At 53.7% G+C, this 22415-nt stretch overlaps 2 protein-coding genes across 2 annotated transcripts; one reads left to right on the forward strand and one right to left on the reverse strand.

Annotated features, from left to right (window-relative positions):
* Positions 1-310: 310 nt before the first annotated feature.
* LINGO3 (leucine rich repeat and Ig domain containing 3) lies at positions 311-2089 on the forward strand (the record flags this gene model as incomplete). The annotated part of the gene is made up of 1 exon (XM_079773129.1): positions 311-2089. One exon carries the CDS (start codon positions 311-313, stop codon positions 2087-2089), a length of 1779 nt encoding a protein of 592 aa, XP_079629255.1.
* Positions 2090-12388: 10299 nt separating this feature from the next.
* OAZ1 (ornithine decarboxylase antizyme 1) lies at positions 12389-16248 on the reverse strand. Its single transcript, XM_079771521.1, is given in 6 exon segments — positions 12389-12961; positions 13273-13358; positions 13724-13896; positions 14350-14436; positions 14438-14495; positions 16013-16248. Coding segments are annotated over 6 exon segments (684 nt in total). The 5' UTR covers positions 16159-16248; the 3' UTR covers positions 12389-12827.
* Positions 16249-22415: the final 6167 nt, after the last annotated feature.

The following is a 22415-nucleotide window of genomic DNA, read 5'->3' on the forward strand; positions in this document are numbered from 1 at the left end:
GTGATATTCCAGTGTGTGGATGGACTGCATGGTGCTTATCCATTCGCCCATATTTGGATACTTGCGTTGTTGCCACATTTTGGTTCATAGAATGCTGCTGCTGTAAACATGGGTGTATAGGTTTTTGTGAGGTTGTTGTGTGCTCAACCCAGGCGTGGGATTGCGGGTCCCACGGGAGATAAATGCTCCTCGTGGGCACTACTGGGACGGGGCAGGGAGGCAAGACTCCGGTGCTAACGCTGCCCCCGCCCCCAGGTGCCCACGAAGATGGTGGCGGGTCCCTGAGCCGCGGCCCCCTAGGCTCCACACCATGACCTGTTGGCTGTGCGTCCTGAGCCTGCAGCTCCTGCTCCTGCCTGCGGCCCCGCCCCCGGCGGGGGGCTGCCCAGCTCGCTGCGAGTGCGCAGCGCAGACGCGCACGGTGGCCTGTGCCCGGCGCCGGCTGACCGCCGTGCCCGACGGCATCCCGGCTGAGACGCGCCTGCTGGAGCTCAGCCGCAACCGCATCCGCTGCCTGAACCCCGGGGACCTGGCTGCCCTGCCGCTGCTGGAGGAGCTGGACCTGAGCGAGAACGTGATCGCGCACGTGGAGCCCGGCGCCTTCGCCAACCTGCCGCGCCTGCGCGTCCTGCGCCTGCGGGGCAACCTGCTCAAGCTCATCCCGCCGGGGGTGTTCACGCGCCTGGACAACCTCACGCTGCTGGACCTGAGCGAGAACAAGCTGGTCATCCTCCTGGACTACACGTTCCAGGACCTGCGAAGCCTCCGCCGGCTGGAGGTGGGCGACAATGACCTGGTGTTCATCTCGCGCCGGGCCTTCGCGGGGCTGCTGGCGCTGGAGGAGCTGACCCTGGAGCGCTGCAATCTCACCGCGCTGTCGGGTGAGTCGCTGGGCTACCTTCGGGGCCTGAGCGCCCTGCGGCTGCGCCACCTGGCCATCGCGGCTCTGGAGGACCAGAACTTCCGTCGGCTCCCCGGCCTGCTGCACCTGGAGATTGACAACTGGCCGCTGCTGGAGGAGGTGGCCCCGGGCAGCCTGCGGGGCCTCAACCTGACCTCGCTGTCGGTCACGCACACCAACATCACCGCGGTGCCCGCCGCCGCGCTGCGCCACCAGGCCCACCTCACCTGCCTCAACCTGTCGCACAACCCCATCAGCACCGTGCCGCGCGGGTCCTTCCGGGACCTGATCCGCCTGCGCGAGCTGCACCTGGCCGGGGCCCTGCTGGCCGTGGTCGAGCCCCAGGCCTTCCTGGGGCTGCGTCAGATCCGTCTGCTCAACCTCTCCAACAACCTGCTGTCCACGCTGGAGGAGAGCACCTTCCACTCGGTCAACACGCTGGAGACGCTCCGCGTGGACGGGAACCCGCTGGCCTGCGACTGTCGCCTGCTGTGGATCGTGCAGCGCCGCAAGACCCTCAACTTCGACGGGCGGCTGCCGGCCTGCGCCACCCCCGCCGAGGTGCGCGGGGACGCGCTGCGCAACCTCCCGGACTCGGCGCTCTTCGAGTACTTCGTGTGCCGCAAGCCCCAGATCCGCGAGCGGCGGCTGCAGCAGGTCACGGCCGCCGCGGGCGAGGACGTGCGCTTCCAGTGCCGCGCGGAGGGCGAGCCGGCGCCCACCGTGGCCTGGGTGACCCCGCAGCACCGCGCGGTGACCGGCCCCGGCCCCGGCCGGGCGCGCGTGCTGCCGGGGGGCACGCTGGAGATCCTGGACGCGCGGCCGCAGGACAGCGGCACCTACACGTGCGTGGCCAGCAACGCGGGCGGCAACGACACCTACTTCGCCACGCTGACGGTGCGGCCCGAGCCGGCCGCCAACCGGACCCTGGGCGAGGGCCGCAACGAGACGCTGGCGGCCGCGCGCTTCCCGCTGGACCTCACCACCATCCTGGTGTCCACGGCCATGGGCTGCATCACCTTCCTGGGCGTCGTCCTCTTCTGCTTCCTGCTGCTCTTCGTGTGGAGCCGGGGCCGCGGGCAGCACAAGAACAACTTCTCGGTGGAGTACTCCTTCCGCAAGGTGGAGGGCCCGGCCCCCGGCGCCGGCCAGGGGAGCTCCCGCAAGTTCAACATGAAGATGATCTGAGGGCTCCGGGGCGGCCTCCCCGCGCGGGGCGGGCTCCTCGCTGGCCTGTCCGACGACACCTATGCATTTCCCAGAGGAGTGGCTGCCAGCTGACGGCTGGCAGGACTGCCCTTTTTTTGTAGAGACCCAACCACAGGACTTTTTTCATCAGGATGTGTCTTTTGCAGAGTTTCTCAAGCATTTTCTAAGGTTTCCCCTGTCTTCCTGGCCCTGAGTGGTCACTGAGCTGCATGGGTGGGGGTGGGGGGGGAGCCTCAGACACCTGGGGTCCTCACTGCTAACAGAGGCACACAGCTGCTGCTCCCAGGGCCCCCGACAGCTCACACCTGGGGGAGATGGTCTATACTCAGGACGCTTGGAAGGCACACAAAAGCCTACACTGTTCGCACCTGGACACCCCACACCTCACACCCAGCACACATCTTCACACCCAGGACGCAACTAGACACACGTTCTAAAGTGGAACACCCACACCCGGCACTAAACAGATGCCCCAGCTCCAGAGCTCACCACGGGCACACGGGACTCTTGTGAGCGCACAGCTCACACCCGGGACAAGCAGCCCACCTTTGGAACACACCCAGCTCACACCTGAGTCACACACAGCTCACACCTGGGACGCAGCCAGCTCCCGCTCAGCTGGCCAACTCTGGGGGGTATCTTGGGGGCTGGGCTAAGGTCTTGTTAAGCTGGTCAGGCTCACCCTGAGGGTGCCCAGCACGCTAGGTGATCCCAGACATGCTGGCCCCACCTTTGCCCCCGATCCCTCCACCAGGACCCACGGGCCCAGCAGGGCAGGCTGCCACTAGGAGAAGCCATTTCCCCAGGTTCCTCCACCACCCTCGGAGCTGCCGTTTGGTTGTTGAGCCCACGCCAGGCCAGAGGGGGCAGCTTCCCTGCTCCCTGGCCAGGAGCATAGCTTCTGGGGTGTCCTCCAGCAAGCCAGCTGTAGTGACCTCCAGTCCTGAGCCAATCCCGTGTCCCCTTGCTCACGTGGGGAGTGAGACCAGAGCATGTGAGCGGCCCTCGGGGTCCCTGTTCTGTGCACTGCAGGGCAGCAATGGGGAGCAGGCCTGGACAGGGGGTCAGGCTACAGGGAGGCCTGGACCGGTTTGTTGAGAGAAGGTGACGGAAGCACCTTGGTCTCTGCAACTCGAGGTCCAAAGAGTAGCGGGTCATAGGCAGACTGTAGCTCAGGTTAAGAAAGTTTCCTCAAGGCCACTGCCCCATTGCGATTCAGAAAGTGTTTCCCATCATTGAGGGTAAGCAAGCAGGAGCGGAGGCACTGCGGAAGTATTCAGACACCAGGCAGGGGCGGTCCATGGCCCTGCCTCCCCCAGCCGGGGTCTTGCCCTCACTCTCTACCTCAGCCAGACAACAGTTAAGGCATCGTTGGGGAAAGGGGCACAGGGAACGTTGTGGGGCCTGACCTCAGTCCGAAAGGAGCTGAGAGGGTGAGGACAGTGTTCTCAAGGACCTTGCAGGAAGGCTGAAAGCCAGCTGTGTCCCCGCCCGCTGTGTAATCGTGCTCGGTGACCGAGGACCTGTAAAACCCATCGCTACATGTGGAGGCTGGGCCCATGGACAGGCTTGAGGGTGGTCTTGGCTCCTGGATCCCTCCAGATCTTCTGAGATGAGCCAGAGAGAAAGCCAGGCCAACCCTGGAGGTACTGAGCAAAGGACTCAGACAGAATTCAGAAGGGGACATCGGCTGTTCTCTCTGGGCCGTGGCTGGGCATGCCAGAGGCCCCAGTCCGCCCCCCACAGTGTGCACAGGCCAGCATGGTGGGCTGGTAGGTCGCTGATCACGGCCAGCCAGGGTGGGGACTCCATCCTAACTCCACTTGTGAGTGAGGGCCAAAGGGGGTGTCCAGCAGCTGCATACCCCACTCATGTTGGGCAGAGCCGACTAGTTTTTTTCCCTGAGCACTCTCCTGACCTTGGTTGCCATGACAACCCTGGGAGCCTTTCAAAATGACATCCAAGTGCCTTTAGCATCATCAAGAAGAGAGGGGGTATGTTCTCGGCAGTGTTAGGACTTACAGAACATCACACAGAGTGGGACCTCCCAGCCCCTCTGCCCGCCCCCCTGTCCCAACATGAACCAAGACACCCCCCCCCCAGCCTCCCACCCCACCCTGCTGTATTTGGTTGGAATCATTACAAAATAAACCAATTTAATAACAAACCTCAGGTTTTGTGTGTGTGTGTGTGTGTGTGTGTGTGTGTGTGTGTGTGTGTTTTCAAACCTCAGGTTTTTAAAATTTTTACAAGAGGAGTGGGGGCAGAAATAATGGATGAGGAATAAGGGGCTGCAGGTGTCCCTGGGGAGCTGCCTGGCTCCAGCCCCAAAGCTGACCCTGCATCATGGGGCGTCTGTGGAGAGAGAATGAATGGTGAAAAGCTAGAAGTCGAACTTCAGGGATCACCCTTGCTGTTTCCAGGGCTGTTCCCCTGTGTTAACTCCTTTCATGCTGATGATGACCCTGTGAGCTGGATCCTGCTATGGTCCCATTTTACAGGTGGGCAGAGAGTCAGAGGTTGGAGGGCGTTTGCCCAGAGTCTCCAGCTAGGGAGAGGCAGGTGCCGAGAAGGGCAGGTGGGACCTTGCTGTCCGGGAACCCCCTGCCCCATGCTTCATCCGGGGGCAGAGCCAGCAGTGGGGGAGAAAGGAGAAGTGAGGCGCAGTCCACCCCTCCCCACTAAGCCTCTGGAGCGGGTGGCTTCCTCCCTCAGGGTTTGGGGGCAGATCTCCTGTGACAGGGGCCCATCACCTTTCCCGTCTCTGGGGGCTCTGGGGAAAGGCAGGCAGCCTGAGTGCTAGATGTAATACTAATAAACATTTCCTTCTCACTCGGACCTCCACCTGATAGACGGAGAAACTGAGGCACAGAGTCCGGTGTCAGGGCTCAAGCTCTGCTGGCCTCTGAAAGCCTGTGCTCCTTCTGGAAGGAGCTGGACCAACTCAGAGCAGTCAGCAGAAGCCACGGTCAAGAGCAGCCTCTCACTTGCCACCCCAACGTTCCTCTCTGGGCCTCAGTTTCCCTATTTGAGCGTGGGAAAAGGTTTCTGTTCTTCCCTGCAGGAGACAGAAGCAAAATAGGGGCTTTGGAGTGACTCCTCCGTGCCTGATTTCAAAGAAGCCAGAAAGTGGGGGGAGGGGGGGCAGGGGGGCATGGGCCTCATTTTTCCTATTCCTCCTGCAGCAAAAGTAGGCGAAACGATTGCCTTGTGTGCCTCAGTTTCCCCATGCATGGGGTCTACTGAGTCCCTAGTTCAAACCAGGTAGAAGATTCAGGATTTTCTGAATCCTGGCTTATTCTTGAGGTGGGGATGGGGGGAAGGGAAGTCAGATGATTCCTTTTTTTTTTTTTTTTTTGAGAAGAGAGATTTCAATTATTCAGTGTTCTTGGTTTTTCAATGATGGATACAGAAGTATAAGCCAGGGCCTCTTCCCACAGAGTTCACAATGTGAATAGAGAACAAGACAGACACTTACATAACAAAGGCAAATAATTCCTGGAGATAAATATATGTGTTTTGCAAAATACAAATTTTCATATAAATGTATAACTAAATAGTGACTCCATGGTGTTTCAGTTATATCTCAAAGGGCTGTGGGGTGTCTGGGTGTAAAATAAACCCCATTACCGGATAAAAACTAGTGGTCCATCTAGCTAAACAGCATTTCCAGAGGCATCAAAAGAAGTGGCAGGGAAAGCAGAGGGACACGTCAGATCCTTTAATGTATGCATGTATCCAGCCCAGCTGGAGCGGCTCAGTTGGTTGAGCATTGGCCTGTGCATAGAAAGGTTGCCGGTTTGATTTTGATTCCCAGTCAGACCACATGCTTGGGTTGAAGGTTCAATCCCTGAAAGGCAGCCGATGGATCCCCCTCTCTCTCCCCCCCCTCCCTTCCTCTCTCTAAGAATGTCCTGCAGTGGGGATTACAAAAACAAACAAGCACAGAAACTTTATAAATGGCCCTAGCTGGTTTGGCTCAGTGGATAGATCATCGGCCTGCGGACTGAAGGGTCTCTGGTTCGATTCCAGTTAAGGGCACATGCCCAGGTTGTGGGCTCAATCCCCAGTAGGGGACATGCAGGAGGCAGCCGATCCATGATTCTCTCTCTTCATTGATGTTTCTATCTCTCTCTCTCCCTCTCCCTTCTTCTCTGAAATAAATAAAAATATTTTTTAAACAAACTTTATAAATGTACCCACAGTTTGAAAACACCATGAGGAAGCTGAGGAATCCCAGCAGTCAGTGAGTGGGCTTCTAAATAACCATTACAACTACAGGCTTCACATGCAGCCACTCAGACTCCTTCTCGAGGGGGGTATACAAGAAGTTCATGTCTCCCTATGTTCCCTTTCTCAGCCTTTTCTTTTTGTATCTTCAATCACCTCTGTCAAAGAATAACTATAAGTAGTTGTGAAGTGTTACATTCTGACAGCAAAGCAAAATTAGAGTTAAAGGCAAATGTTTAACCAAACATGTTTAAGCACAAGCTAGTGAATGAAGAACTTTAAGTTCAAAGAGCCAAATATTCTGCATTTCTGAGAAATCTCAATCAGTTGGTCATTGCACTTGGCTTCCACAAACCAAGTGGGTGTACACTTACTAGTAAAAAAATATATTTTATATGTTTTAATTGGTTTCAGAGAGAGGAAGGAAGAGGGAGAGATAGAAACATCTATGATGAAAGAGACTCATTGATCGGCTGCCTCCTGCACGCCCCCACTGGGGATGGAGCCCAGTCAGCATGTGCCCTGACCAGGAATCAAACCGTGACCTCCTGGTTCATGGGATGATGCTCTCACCCTCTGAGCCACACCAGCCAGGCTAAGTGGGTATACATTTTTGAGTATTGATCTATCACTAAAAGACTTGAATTAGGAGACTGAAAGAAAACATTTTGTACCTACGTACATTTTTTAAAATCCATCCAGGAAGGAGCCAGGTGTCAGTTTTCTATGGGGAAAACATCCTCATGGAGGTACTATAAGGCCAAGTTGGTCCACTTTATTTTTTGTTCTATAACGGATTTCTGTGGTTCCACCGTTGTCCCATTCAGGTTCAGAAAGCTTATTCGGTAGTATTGCAACATCCTCTTAAGGTGGTTTGTCTTCTTTTTAAAAAATATATACTTTTATTGATTTCAGAGAGGAAGGGAGAGGGAGAGAGAGAAACATCAATGATGAAAGAGAATCATTGATCAGCTTCCTCCTGCACACCCCCTACTGGGGATCAAGCCCACAACCTGGGCATGTGCCCTTAATGGAACCCAGGACCCTTCATTCTGCTACCAAGGCTCTATCCACTGAGCAAAACTGGCTAGGACAGCCGTTTATCTTATTAACAAGCATTGTCAATCAAATCCAAGATCCTTCCATCTCTCTGTACCTCCTGCAGCTTTGATCTTGTCAATTCCACACTCAACTCAGCAGTGCACCCACTACTGCCTGAACCCAGATGATTCAATTTTTAATTCTCACTCGAGGATACATTTATTGATTTTAGAGAGGAAAAGGTAGGGTGAGAAAGAGAGAGAGAGAAACATTGATGTGAGAGAAAAACATCGATTGGTTGCCTCCTGTGCATGCCCTGACCAGGGATCAAATCCCCAACCTTTTGGTGCATGGGACAACATTCCAACCAACTGAGCCACCCAGCCAGGGCTGGGCTCAATTTTTAATTTTTTTTATTTTTAAATGTATTTTTTATTTTTTTTATTTATTTTTAAATATATTTTATTGATTTCTTACAGAGAGGAAGGGAGAGGAATAGAGAGTTAGAAACACATCGATGAGAGAGAAACATGATCAGCTGCCTCCTGCACAACTCCTACTGGGGATGTGCCCGCAACCAAGGTACATGCCCTTGACCGGAATCGAACCTGGGACCTTTCAGTCCACAGGCCGACGCTCAGTCCACTGAGCCAAACCGGTTAGGGCTAAACGTATTTTTTACTGATTTCAGAGAGGAAGGGAGAGAGAGAACGAGATAGAAACATCAGCGATGAGAGAGATAAGGCTGGCTGCTTCCTGCATCTATTGGCTGCCTCCTGCACGCCCCTACTGGGGATGGAGCCTGCATCCAAGGCATGTGCCCTTGACCTGAATTGAACCCGGGATCCTTCAGTCCGCAGGCGGACGCTCTATCCACTGAGCCAAACTGGCTATGGCAGGCTCAATTTTTTTAAAGAAAAATCTAGCTAGTGTGGCTAAGAGAGGGGGAAACACTTTTCTTTGTTGCACACAGAGTGGTGGGGATTTGCTGAAGGTCACATAGCAAGTCAGAACAGAGTCAGGCCCCAATAGAGCAGCACCTGCCCAAAGCACAATCCTGGTCTGAAGATCCTGAAATGGAGGGCGGGGGTGGAGGCCCACGCACTGGGGGTTTCTCAGATGGTCCCACAGAAGGGGACGTTATTCTCCAGGACTGAGCTGGGCCTGTCCTTCCACGACCAGAGGCCTGGCAGCTGGAGGGCTTCTGTGCTATGTGTGCTTGGCTCCCGACTCAGGTCCTGGGGGGCAGCTCTGCAGGGGGACAGGTTGGCCAGTCCTGTCATTGCTTGTTTGACTCTCATCCACATTGTGGGACCCCAGAGGGGCCTCTGAGGCTGCCCGGCTGGGAGTGGGGCTGGGGCTGGGAGCCCTGTTGATGGGCAGCTCAGGGTCTTCTTAGGCAGGGGTGGGGGCATGTGTTATTATGAGCCCATTTTGCAGACTGAAGTATGGAGAGAGTTTTTATTGACTGAGTTCTTTAGTGAATAGCTCGATTCTGACTCCACCTCAGAGGCCCCGGGGACTTTATTTTTTAAATGTATACCTCCTGAGTACTCTACAACACCTGTAATTTTAGACACCTCCCCCCAAGGTGATTCTAATGTAATCCCCAGACCTGATGTTCTCTTGATCTTTTAAAAAGAGCTTTGTTATCCAGTACTGCAGCCGCTGGCCATGCATAACCTGCACACATGCAATGGGGTTGGTCCCAGCTGAAATATGTTCTGAGTGTCCAATATATGCCTGATCTTGCCAAAACCGGTTTGGCTCAGTGGATAGAGCGTCGGCCTGCGAACTGAAAGGTCCCAGGTTCGATTCCGGTCAAGGGCATGTACCTTGGTTGCGGGCACATCCCCGGTAGGGGGTGTGCAGGAGGCAGCTGGTCGATGTTTCTCTCTCATCGATGTTTCTAGCTTTCTATCCCTCTCCCTTCCTCTCTGTAAAAAATCAATAAAATATATTTTTTTAAAAATATATATATATGCCTGATCTTGAAGACTTAATGTCAAAAATGATCCTATATAATAAAAGGCTAATTTGCAAATCGACCAAATGGCGAAATGACTGGTTGCTATGACGCGCACTTACCACTAGGGGGCAGACGCTCAACGCAGGAGCTGCCCCAGTGCTCAGTGCGCTCCCATAGGGGGAGCACCGCTCAGCCAGAAGCCAGGCTCATACCTCTCTTGCCTCTGGGGCAGCATTAAGGACTCCTCAGGGGATGTCTGCCTGCCAGCTTAGGCCCAGAGGGAGCCTGGCCTAAAGTGGCAGGCAGACATCCCCCTAGGGGTCCTGGACTGAAAGAGGGCGCAGGCTGGGCTGAGGGACCCCTCACCCCCCACCCCCCTGCCAGTGCATGAATGTCTCGTGCACCAGGCCTCTAGTAGTAATATAAAGCATCTCAATATTTTTTATTGATGACCTCTTGAATGATAGATACCATTTTGGATACACTGGCTTAAATAAAATATATTATGAAAATTACTTTCACCTGTTATTTTTCACTTTTTTAAAATGTGGTCACTGGACAATTTTAAATATCATAGCCTGTGTGGTATTTCTACTGGTCAGCCCAGCTCTGACACCTTAGCTGTCACCTCACACTTTACCACATGGTAAGGGACCTGCACTTTGGTAGGCTGGAGAGTTTAACCCCTACCTGCCATCCGGTCTGATGTCGTTTTCCTTAAAATAATCCTGGTGACTAACATCCAAATTAACACTTAACCCCTGCTTCTGGAGGCATGCAGGCTGCCTTCCACCCAAAGCCAGAGTGGAAGCAGCAGGCCTCAATGCCCCTGCACTTCAGCCTCTAGACTCACAGTGGCTCTCAACCTTTTTAATGCAGCAACCCTTTAATACAGTTCATGTTGTGGTGACCATTTTCGTTGCTACTTCTTAACTGTAATTTTGCTACTGTTAATGAATCGTAATGTAAATATCTGTGTTTTCCGATGGTCTTAGGCTCTACAACAGCGGTTCTCAACAGTAGCAAAATTACAGTTATGAAGTAGCAACGAAAATAATTTTATGGTTGGGGGTCACCACAACATGAGGAACTGTATTAAAGGGTCGCGGCATTAGGAAGGTTGAGAACCACTGCCCTGGAGGCTCTGTGGTCCGGTGCCTGAGGGTGCACTGCCTGAGAGGCGCCCTGGAGCAGTCCCGTGGGAGCGCAGAGGCCCACAGACTTCGCCTAAGCCTTGGCCCTGCTGCTGCTGCAGCTGAGCACCACCCTGGAGCACCTCGAGGCCTGGGCACATTCCTAGCAGAGCTGCAGCGGGAAAACCTGCTGCTGGGATGCCACGGGACTGCTCGGACTCCAGGGCCCTGTGCCTGATGCTCTGGGTGCCCAGGGACTGCAGCTGGGCTGTCTGCTCGGCCCTGTGCCCTTGACAACACCTAGTGACCCAGGCGCTGCTCTGGGGACCCTGGCCGGAGCTGTGTGGCCGTGGAGCACTGCTGGGCCCTGGCTGCGGGTGTGCCATGCTCTGCTGGTCCTGCACCTAGTGGAGCAGGCCACTGGTGCAGAGGAGCTGAACCTGAAGGACTAGCTGAGCTGTGAATACCTGGCAGAGGCCATGAAGGCCTCGCTGGGCCGCACCCTGGCACTGCTGTGAGACTGACCCTCTGAGAGTGACATGCTTGTTCCAGGGCCTCTGCAAGAGGTAGGCACTCCTTCCAGGGCTGGGGCTGGTGGCAGTGCCTTCACAGAGGGTCGATGCCCCCTTCCAGAAGGCTAGTGCACCCCCACCTCCAATGCCTGCCCCCTTCCTTTGTTGGGAATTTAGATCCACGTCCACCCCAAGAAGGCAGGTGCCCCTTCCAGGGCTGAGGGCTTTCTGATGCCAGAGCCACCTGCCCCTCTTCCCGGTGTGGACACCCCCTGTCCATCAATGTGTGTGGAACTCCTCCCCCCACCTTCCAGCAGAAGCCAGAGTGTCCTTCCAGTGCTGGGGTCTGATAATCATGGTCTCCACAGCAGAGCATGGACACTCCTTCCAGTGCCAGCACAGGTTGATAAACTGGCCTGCAACTCATCAGGGGACATAAGGGAGTGAATGGGAACTCAGTTTATGCCTCTGAAAATGGACACAGGAGCCCTGAGGGTTCCCACTTCTCTTGCCTGGGCCTCCAGTCATGCCTCCTTACTCCTCCTCCCCTAACATGGTGATCCTGGAGGGAATGTTTCTAACCCCTAGGTATGACCAGCTCTGTACCTCCAAACCTTTGAAAACTGGCTCCATCATCACTCAGGTAGCTGAATATCCCATCCCACCCAGTCTCCCAGCACTTTTCCTCCTCTGTCAAAGATGCCCCCCTTTGCAGCCTATTTCCCAGCAAAGGCCTGGATGTGAATCTCCAGGCAATGCCCAGATGCAGCCAGCAGGTGGCGCTACGATACTGCCAATCTTGGGACTTGAGCAACCTCCCACCCCCTCCCGCACCAACTACAGGACCAGTCTTCCCTAGCAGTGCTCCCATTCCAGTATGGCATTGCAAGGCCCACCCCAGGGGCAACTGGGGTGCACAGGGTCTGCACAGTTGCTCAAGGGGGGCCCACATCCACACACATCCATACTGCCCTGGTTAAGTCCCCTGCAGGCCCCCCAGCTTCAGGCAGAGGTGAGGCCAGTCAGGATAAGTGGAAGCCAGCCAGCCTCCATCCAGCTGTGGTCACCCCCAGGGAAGGGCACCCAAAGGTACAAGGTGTGGGTGAGGTAGGGCAGATTGTCATCCAGAGCTGCCTGGCTGAGGTGGCAAAATGGGGCCCCAGGATCCTGAAACCTGCCATGGAGCTAAACCACTAAGCACATCCCACAGAACCTGATTGTGGCCAGACAAGAGACTAAGCCATTGGCTTCCCACCCTGGGCCTGTTTCCCTGTCAAAGGGGTTCCTCAGCTCAGAATGCACCCATCACACACTTGCGAACAGCCCCAGGCCACACCAGGTAACTGAGGCCCCTCCCTCCAGGCCAAGTTAACACCACTGAGCCAGACAGGTCTTAGATGTAATCATTTTTATTCAGATTTTTTCAAAGCAATAGAAGGGTCGATTAATACCTATCTTTCCAAGTTAAGACCTAAAACTGTTTCCAAACTTCAAATGAGAAAACTCCTGCTTGAAGTACAAGGATAATCTGTATCACCTTAAACCAGCAATAAAAAAGTAAAATATAAACTTTTATTTAGAATTAAAGCAAATACTTCAGTATCACAAACACAATATTAAACTTCAAGAAATATACCGCTAATTTGGAGTGAGCATTTATTTGCACAATTACAACATGCGGACAAAACCCAGAAGAGGGGAGCAGGCCTGACATTTGCACCCCAGTGCAGCCGTTGGTCACACCACCAGCACAAAGCGAGACACACAAAGGGGCTACGATCTGCGATGATCTGTCAGTGGTGGCAAAGGTGAGGGTGCAGGTGGTGCAGCTGCTACTCGTCCTCGTCAGAAGACTCTCTCTCAAATGTGTAGGCCATGAAGCAAGCGTCGGGTCTCTTGGGGACAAGGGGGTGCCCCGGTCTCACAATCTCAAAGCCCATAAAGCTGAAGGTGCGGAGCAGAGCGGCTGTGGGGGAAAACTGCATCTGAGCCTGCTGGCCTCCAGCAACCTGGGCTCTGTGCCCGCCCACCTTCACAGATGGCCCCTAACAGAAGCCTCCAAGGGGCTGCAGCAATATCGGGGGGGGGGGGGGGGGGGACGGAGACGGGGGACGGACGGACGGAACAGACTGAGGATGCTCATTAGGGTCCCGTGAACAGCATGACCAAGATTTGACAACAGGACCTTAGGCCACAGGTCTCCACCCCAGGGTCAGGGGAGTGGGTGCCTTCTCCTTTTATCCCTGCAAGAGCAGCTGGTGATGGGTGGTCACCTACCTCTGTCATCACGGTTCTTGTGGAAGCAAATGAAGACATGGTCAGCATGCAGCTGCTCCTCTGCAAACTCGAGAAGAACTGCAAAGCTGAAGTGCAACTGTCAGGATCTGTCCAACCTCACGTGCCCAGCCTGCACCTCCCACTTCTCTTAAAGGGCTTGATTTATGGGAGCACAACTTCCAGGTATAGACCTAGAGGCACTGGGGCTGGGTCATTCTCTGTGTGGGAGGTTGAGCACCCCTGATCCCATCCCCTCAATGCCAGGATCAACCCTAAGGGGGCACCCCCCCAGATGTGACAACCAGATGTCCATAAATATGGCTCAGTGTCCCCTGTGGAGGATCTCCCGAAAACTGCTGGACCACTACTCAAAAAAGGGATGGCCGGCCCGACTCTAGACTCTGGTTTCCCGCCTCCCCTAGGAGTGAGGACACCACAGGCTGGCCCTCACCTGTCTTTGCTCCCCTCTGGCAGAGCTCCGCCTGGGATCTCGATGTAGAGGCAGCTGCTGCTCAGCACTGCTCTCCAGTTAACGTGTTTGGCATCTGTGAGCCTGGTCTGGACATTGAGAATTCTCGTCTTGTTATTAGACGTTAGTTCCTCTGTTACATTCAGCCTATTATCCTGTGAAAGGAAAGAACCAGTTCAAACCTTAGACATCAACCCTCACAGACTGGGTGGTCAATCTCCCTCCTCAATGCCACAATTTGGAAAACCCAGAAAAGCACCAAATCAACCCGTCACCCAGCCCCCTGCAAAGATGTCTTCTGCATGCAGGGCCTCCCAGACCTCTAGGGGAGGTGGCTCAAGCCAGGGTCAGGGTGGGAGCCCCAGGCTGAGGCGAAAACAGTTCACCAAGGGCTACTTATGGCTCAGTAAGGGCCTGGGCTGCAACTTGCACCTATGTGTGTCCCCTGATCCTCAGATTCTGAGAATTCAATAAATTCCTAGCACACAGCAGGTGTGTAAGAAATTTCCACTGCTCAGAAGCAGGGGCTGCAGGTGTGGCGTGGCCAGCCCAGCCCAGCCCACCCCACCTCCCCAAGGTCGGAGGAGCCCAGAGACCAAGATACTTACAGAGTAAAATAAATTAGCTGAAAGATTGTGATCCCTCTGACTATTCCCTCGCCCACCTGGGATCTTCAGGGGTGGGTGAGGGACATCAGGAGCACCACTGAGGCCCTGGACCCAGGTTACTACAGCAGTTAAGGGAGACCCTGGAACTGGAGGAAAACAGGCTGGTTAGCGGTGTGGCCTTTACTGACAGGACCCTGAGCTTCAGCCAGACCAAGCTGAAGGCCAAGGCATTCCAGAGTCCCAGCTAGAGTGGTGCCCACCCAGGATCGCCCTCCCCAATCCCATGCTTACACCAGTCAAGGGGTCAAAATCAACAGCCGCCAGTCAGGGCAGCTCAAAAGCTCCACCCGCACCCCTACCCTGATATCAGAGAAACAAGCGGTTACTTAATTGGGCCTTCTTGGGCCATTTGGGTTTTCAACCCAAAATTCCACTCAGTGCTGTCTTTCGTCCTTGAGTTATCTCAAGACAACGACAAAGTCTTACTAACCCAATCCTACCTCCCCATCAAGTTTTACTTCCCACTTCTAACTCGGACCACTTCAGCTTCCCCCTTTTCTATTTTGCAGTCTGTAGCAAAAATCGGAAATGCTAGCGCATTCTCAAGAAGCCGGCAACATTTTGTTGGTCCACCACCGGGCAGGACGCGCTGAGGGGGAGAGGCCCGCGGAGGCGCCCCTCCCGCTGGACTCCGGATTGCGTCATCTCAGCAGAGCTGCCCTGCGCCCCGGGGAGATTTTCACAATCACGCAGTCGGGAGCGCCAGCAGCCATTTGCTGCGCAGTGTAAACAAGTCCCAAAGTCGCCTCCATTTTGCACGGCTCCCATCTGGGGCCCCTCAAACCCCTGCCCGTGTGCTTCTCGGCTCAGGATCCCCCCGCTGAGGGGCTAATGGAACCCAGGAGATGGTGGTGGGTGTCTAAGATCTTGCCAACTACAAGTAGAAGACTTAATATCGGACTTAATACTGGAAACGGGCACAACTACGTTCAACCAAAACATCTCTAACGAGAGGGGGCGGCAAGAAGGGCCAGGGTCGTATCCTATCCCCGCGGCGGGGCGGTTCGGCAGCCGCCCGAAAAAAAGCCCCTGGCGCCGCCTACGTGGCGCAGCCACGCTCTGCCTGCCCTCGGGGGCCTGGCGCACCCGGACCGATACGCTTTGGGGCCAAAAAATGGGGGTCACTAGGGCGGCCACGATGGGGCACCTGGCGGGGGACCCCGCTTGTTTGAGCTTTTCCACCGTCGGAGCGTTCAAGATCCCACCCCCCCCCCCTCGGTCACCGCTAATGGGCCGCGCCCGCAAAGTGCAGATTCATGGGACTCGTGGGCCCGACTCGGCCTCGAACCAACCCGGCCCCCAAATCTTTCCCCCCAATCCCGCGACCCTCTCCCAAACCCGATTTCGTATTTCCGCTGTCTCCCAAACCCAACCAGGTGCCCCCGCGCCCCCCGATCGCCTGCTAGGCCGAGACTCCGGACTGGTCCCTCTGCCCGCCCCGCCCCCATCCAGACGAGAACCCGCCCCCCCCCCCCGCGCGATTGTGGCCTCGACAAAGGGGCGGGTCTCGAGCTCCCGGGACTTCCGTGGCGCCCCGAGGCCGCCACCCTCGAGCTAGCGCGGCGACGCTTCTGGAAGCTTCGGGCAGGGGCGGGGCGCTCACCTCTCGCTGCTGCGGCCTCCGCGGCTGTGCAGACTGATGAGCGGCATGGTGCGACTGGGGTGAACGGTGGCGCTGGGTTTATTCCCTTCCTTCTCTCTGGCGAAACAGTGGCTGTTGAGGATCCGCTGCAGGGAGGATTTCACCATCCGGCCGCTGGGGTCCGAAACCAGGAAAACCTCCGCTGCGCCTCTCCGCGTCGCCGCCGCTGCTCGCCGTTCGCAAAATGGCGTCTCCGCCGCCGCCCGCTTTTATAGGCGCCGCGGAAAGGCCACGCCCCCTACGCCGTCGGGAACGCGGCCGCGCGAGGGGGCGGGGCCGCCGGGAAACAAGGCGCGCACGCCCCTCTCGGCGTCTGATTGGCGAGCGGCGAGAGAGAGGGTGAGATCACGCCGAGGATTGGGCTAAAAGCTTAGGGTCCCGCCCCCACCCGCTGGCGTCCCTCTGCGGGCGCGCGGAGGGGGCGGGGCCGCCTTGGCGCCGAGAACCCGACGCGCGTGCCCACCCCGCCCCACCCCCACGTTCGGACCGGAGCCGGATGGTGGCTTCGCGCTGGGTCCGTTTTCGGTGTGTCTCGCTGTGGCCCAGTCTCATCTGTGGTCCCCATCGCCGTCACTAGGGTCCCTCCCCCCAGCGGGGCCCCCTCTCCCTACCTCTCGGGGCGGGGAAGGGGTCCTAGGACCGCCACCCCCCAATAGGTCAAAATTATTTTCAGTATTTACGTACCTGCGAATGATCGGTCATAATGATGGCTTTCTGGATTCGGTCTCTCACGTTTTAAAACAACTTACAATTAAAAAGAATGTTCAATGTTAATGGCATTGAAAATTTAGTAAAATATTTTTGTCTAAAATTTGGACTTAACAAAATATTACTCTTTGCAGATAAAGTCAGATATTTCGTGTGTGGACTAAAAATTTCCCCCAAGCAAAGATATTACTTCTGGCAGTTAAGTTCAGAAACACATTTCACAGAAGAACTAAATTTTGCACTTACCACGCAACACTACCATTTCTTGTAGGTCCCACTGTGTTTCATGGTTTCATGTAGGCACAAACAAACTCGAAAAGTTACATGGGATTGAAGCAACTCCTATTTGTTTCTTTGTTTTCACAATCCAGACCAGTCATTTTTATCTCAATTTTATTCCCAATCTACTGTGTTCATTTGGGTCAGAAACACAAACTCCTCCCCAAAGGGACCTTGAGTAATTACAAAACTGATAGACATTTACTCTGCAAAACATGTGTCTAGTCCCTGTATGTCTCTGAATTCCTTTTTATGTGGAATGCAATACTACTTACACAATATAAGTAAGAAAAATGTCTAATTCACAGCGATAGAGATGATTAAAACAACAACAACAAAAACTAACCATTGCAGTGGTTGGGCCAACCGAAGAATTTTCCCAGAGAAAAAATATTTAATCCGTGACATTGCTTAGGATTGCAGCTCATGGGGAAAACATAAAGCAAGTGGATTTTCCAGTTAACTTTATAATTGTTTTCAATTTTCCTACAGAGGTGCACACTTTTTTTTGGGAGGGCTCACGCCCACCATCCTAGGTGGGGCGTAAGCATCCTCCTATTTGTAGAATTAGTATCATTGTTATTATTTAGGCCTTACATTTTCTTGAAGCTGGAAGAGCCTCCCGGTTTTGAAATTTGTTTTTTCCTTCTTCATAGCTCTCCAGTGTCTTACCCAAACGGGCGATGCTGGGCCAAGAGTCCAGAATCCAGGCCTGCCAATGGCCGGCCACTGGTCACTGGGTCCCACTGTGTTTACCCACCATGACTGAGGCCAGAAAGTGACCGAGATCCCAGCTGACCCCCAACACGGTAGGCTTGCAGCCCCGAAAGGACTGTTGCAGTGGGGTGTCTCCAAGATCTCCTCACCTGCCAGGCCAGAATCTGGGGGGTAAAACATAGGCAACACCCAGGCCTCCTCAGTTCTCTGGGAACCAGCAGAAGCCTCAGGACCCTGGGACTCGAGACTTGGGTGCTTGGGTGGGGAGGGTTCTTTGTTCATTGGCAGGCCCCGTGCTGTTTCCGGCCAAAGTAAACTTAAATTTGTAATCATCACGGGTGGAAAAGAGGGGGGGATGCAGCCTCTTGGAAAACAAACAGAAGCAGGTTGCTTTTTGCAAGGGTGGAGGAGAAAGGGGGTGTGTTTGGGGCCAGGGTAGGGCAGGTTGGGAAAAGTCACCACAGGGGGGTCAAGATGTCTGAGGGCTCCCAGCCTGGGCAGGGAGGTGGGGAGCAGTGTTGTGTCACCCTTGTGGGGACAGTGAGCTCTGGTTCTGAAAGTTGCCTCTGCCTGTTGTCATTTCTTACAGCAGGAGACTCACACCCGGGTTGCAAGGTGGGTATGTTGTCTGCTTTGCTCCCTATGGGGCGGTGGGGGCGGGGACTGAGGTACTTGCCACCTCTAAGGTTGTAACACTGAAGCCAGACCAGAATCTCCTTCCGGGTGTCATCCAGCACTGAAAGACTTGCCCGCTGGTGGGCCTTGGTGACGGAGCCTGCAGTACCTGGCTGTTGAGGCGGAAATGAATTCCCACTCTCCACCTCTGGGCCAGGTCACTCTCTGAGACGCCGTCCTGGGCACTATGGGGGGTGAGCAGCGTCCCTGTCCCCAGCCATTCAATGGCAGCAGCACCCCCACTTGTGACAACCACGGATGTCCTCAGATATTGCCCCGCACCCCCCCCCCCCCAAATGGCATTTTGTCTCTCCTCTGTCTCATCTGGGGGCACCTGCAAATGCCGAGTCTGTGGGAGGGGAAATCATGCCCAGCAGGCCAGGGTGGATAAAGGCAGAGGGTCAGCACAGGCGCCTGGCCAGGCTGGTTTTGCTGGGGACCGAGAGAAATCAGAGGTAGAAGGTAGCCTGCTAGGAGAGGGGAGTCTACAAGAGGTGAGGGGCCCCCATACTGCAGCGGGGGGGAAGAGGGAGTCAGGGACAGCTTCCTGGAGGTACTGAGAACTGAGCTGTTGAGAAGGGGCAGCAGAGGTTGTGGGAAGGGCATGTCAAGGGTGGAGGGTCCATGCCCGGGGTCCTGTAGAAATCAGGGTGGCAAGGTTAGACATCTGCATATGGGAGTGGGTAGAGGAGGCCACGGATCTCACCATGATTTTCAAAAAATATTTGCGAAGTATATTCAACTGAATAGGAACCCCCAAAGACTTCTACTTCTAACTGTGGGACTTGTGGATGTGTCACCTCATGTGGCAGAGGTCAGAGGAAGCCAAGGCTCCTGAGATGGGAATGACCCTGGAGCTGGGAGCCCAGGGTCATCAAAGGTCCTCATAAGAGGAGGCAGGAGGATCAGAGTCAGAGATGCAAGAGGCTGTGCTGCTGGCTGTGACGACGGAGGAAGAGCCGAGAGCCTGGGATTTGGTGCTGGAAAAAGGCGGAAATGATTCTCCCTGGAGCCCCCCCCCCCCCCCGCAGGACCAGCCCCGCCCACACTTGGGTTTAGCCCCTTGACACCCTGTGTGGGACTCCTGACCCCAGGCCTGTGAGATGGTAAATGTGTTGTTTGAAGCCACTAAGTTCCTGGTGCTTTCTTATAGCAGCCACGGGAGACACATACATGGGAGGATGGAAATGTCACCAAATGGGTGACATTTGGTGTGTGTATTCGACCAACACCATCTGACAGTGCACTTAAGACTTTACATTTCACTCAATGTGAATTTCTCCTAACCATGAAAGCCACAAACATGTTCTGACTGATCTCTAGCACATGGCGTGTGTGCTGAAGTGGTTCCATGCCTGCCACTGACTTTGAAATGTAATTTCAAAAGTGGGATGGGCCCTGGTTGGTGTTGCTCAGTGGATAGAGCGTTGGCCTGCGGGCTACAGGGTCCCAGGTTTGATTCCGGTCAAGGGCATCATGATTCTCACTCAACATTGATGTTTCTATCTTCCTCTCCCTTCCTCCCTGAAATCAATAAAAAAATATTTTTTAAAAAAGTGAGATGGGTTGAGCCCTGGCCGGGTGGCTCAGTTGGTTGGAGCGTACTATAAAGGCTGTGGATTCCATTCTTGGTCAGGCACATACCTAGGTTTCGGGTTCAATCTCTGGTCAGGGTATGTACTGGAAGCACCTGATTGATGTTTCTTTTTCACATCCATGTTTCTCTCTCTCCCTTCCTCTTTCTCTCTTTCTTAAAAAAAAAAAAAAATCAATATGATAACATATCCTGGTGTGAGGATGAAAAAAAAGTGAGATGGGTTGATGAAGCCATGGACAGACAGATAAAGAAGAAATAGAGCAAACACAACAGAATATTACCTGTAGCATCTGAATAGCAGGTATGTGAGCCTTCACTGTAAAACTCCACCAATCTTTCTATATAACTGAAAATTTTCATAATGAAATGCTAAAGAGTAACAATAAAAAAGGATCGGGCCCTAGCTGGTTTGGCTCAGTGGGATAGAGCGTCAGCATGTGGACTGAAGGGTCCCAGGTTCTATTTTAGTCAAGGGCACAGGCCTGGGTTGCAGGCACGATTCCCCATGGGGAGTGTGCAGGAGGCAGCCAATCAATGGTTCTCTCTCATCATTGATGTTTCTATCTCTCCCTCTCCCTTCCTCTCTGAAATCAATAAATATATATATATTTAAAAGGAATTGATTGGGTCACCTTACATCATGGTTACTATTATTTTCAAGCCTGGCCTCTTCTCCTAACATTATTCTCAGGGGGAAAAAACTCTTGAGCAAGCAGCAAGAAAAAAGGGAAGTAAACAGAACGACTAGTTTAAATATGCATCAAACATACTTCAGAGAGAAGCAGGGCCAAGGAAGGCTTCAAACCGTTGCGATTTGGCCACAAATCCACACACACATCTGCGACGGATGATAAGGTGGCCATGGTTGCAACAGCTTTGTAAAAACACCCACCAAGGATTAGAGGGCATGCGCCAGAATTAGCAGCGCCTATCTCAAACTGGTGGCTGTTTTTGTCTTGTTTTGTTTTGTTTTTGAAACAAAACCACCTTATTGATTTGAGAGAGAGAGGAAGGGAGAGGGAGAGAAAGAAACATTGATGTAAGAGAGACACATCGACTGGTTGCCTCCCACACAAACCTCACTCCAGGGCAGAAAGTGGACCCAAAACCCAAGTATGTGCCCTTGACTGGGAATCAAATCTGAAACTGTTCAGTCCAAGGGTGACACCCTAACCACTGAGAAACACCAGCCAGGGCAAAGCTTATATATTCTTTTCTTTTTCTTTCTTTCTTTCTTTTTTTTTTTTACTATATTTTTATTGATTTCAGAGAGGGAGAGAGAGATAGAAACATGATGAGAGAGGATCATTGATTGGCTGCCTTCTACATGCCCTCTACTGGGGATGGAGCCCGCAACCCAGGCATGTGCCCTATCTGGGAATCGAACCGTGATCTCCTGGTTCATAGGTCGATGCTCAACCACTGAGTCACACTGGTAGGGCAAAGCTTATATACTCTTTTTTTATTTAAATATATTTTATTGATTTTTTACAGAGAGGAAGGGAGAGGGATAGAGTTGGAAACATCGATCAGCTGCCTCCTGCAGGCTCCCCACTGGGGATGTGCCCGCAACCAAGGTACATGCCCTTGACCGGAATCGAACCCGGGACCCCTCAGTCCGCAGGCCGACGCTCTATCCACTGAGCCAAACCAGTCAGGGCGCTTATATATTCTTAATATGAACACTCTGCCACTGAATTTTTACACTGACAGATGTGTATTAAAAATATTTCATATACTAAATACTGCTCTGGTTTCTGCATGTATAAAGCCAGTTATAATAGTTTCTGTCCTACTTGATTAAAAATAGGTCTTAAACAAACTAATTTTAACTGTACTAAAAACTACAACAGTTTAAGAATCTATGACCTTATATAAAGAAATCCAAAATGTGCAAAACACAACTATAAAAGCAAGGAAAAATTATGGCCATGCAAAGTATTAAACTAATAATTGCATAAAAATGTGATTTTAAGCCCTGGCTTATGCATGTGGCTCAGTGGTTAGAGTGTCAGCCTGCCCACTGAAGGGTTGAGGGCTTGATTCCTTGTCCAGGGCAGGTACCTGGGTTGCAGGTTCGATCCCTGTCCACTTCCAGGCACCTGCGGAAGGCAACACATCGATGTGTCTCTTTCACATCAATGTTTCTCTCTCTCTCTCTCTCCCCCTCTCCCTCCTCCCTCTCTCTCTTTGCCTCTCTCTCAAAAAAGTCAATGGAACCCTAGCCAGTTTGGGCCAAGTGCATAGAGTGTCAGCCTGTGGACTGAAGGGTCCCGGGTTAGATTCCGGTCAGGGGCATATGCCCGGGATTGTGGGCTTGATCCCCAGTGGGGGGTGTGCAGGAGGCAGCCGATCAATGATTCTCTCATCATTGATGTTTCTGTCTCT

The sequence above is a fragment of the Cnephaeus nilssonii genome (assembly GCF_951640355.1).
Source record: "Cnephaeus nilssonii genome assembly, chromosome: 5".
In the NCBI taxonomy this organism is placed as follows: domain Eukaryota; kingdom Metazoa; phylum Chordata; class Mammalia; order Chiroptera; family Vespertilionidae; genus Cnephaeus; species Cnephaeus nilssonii.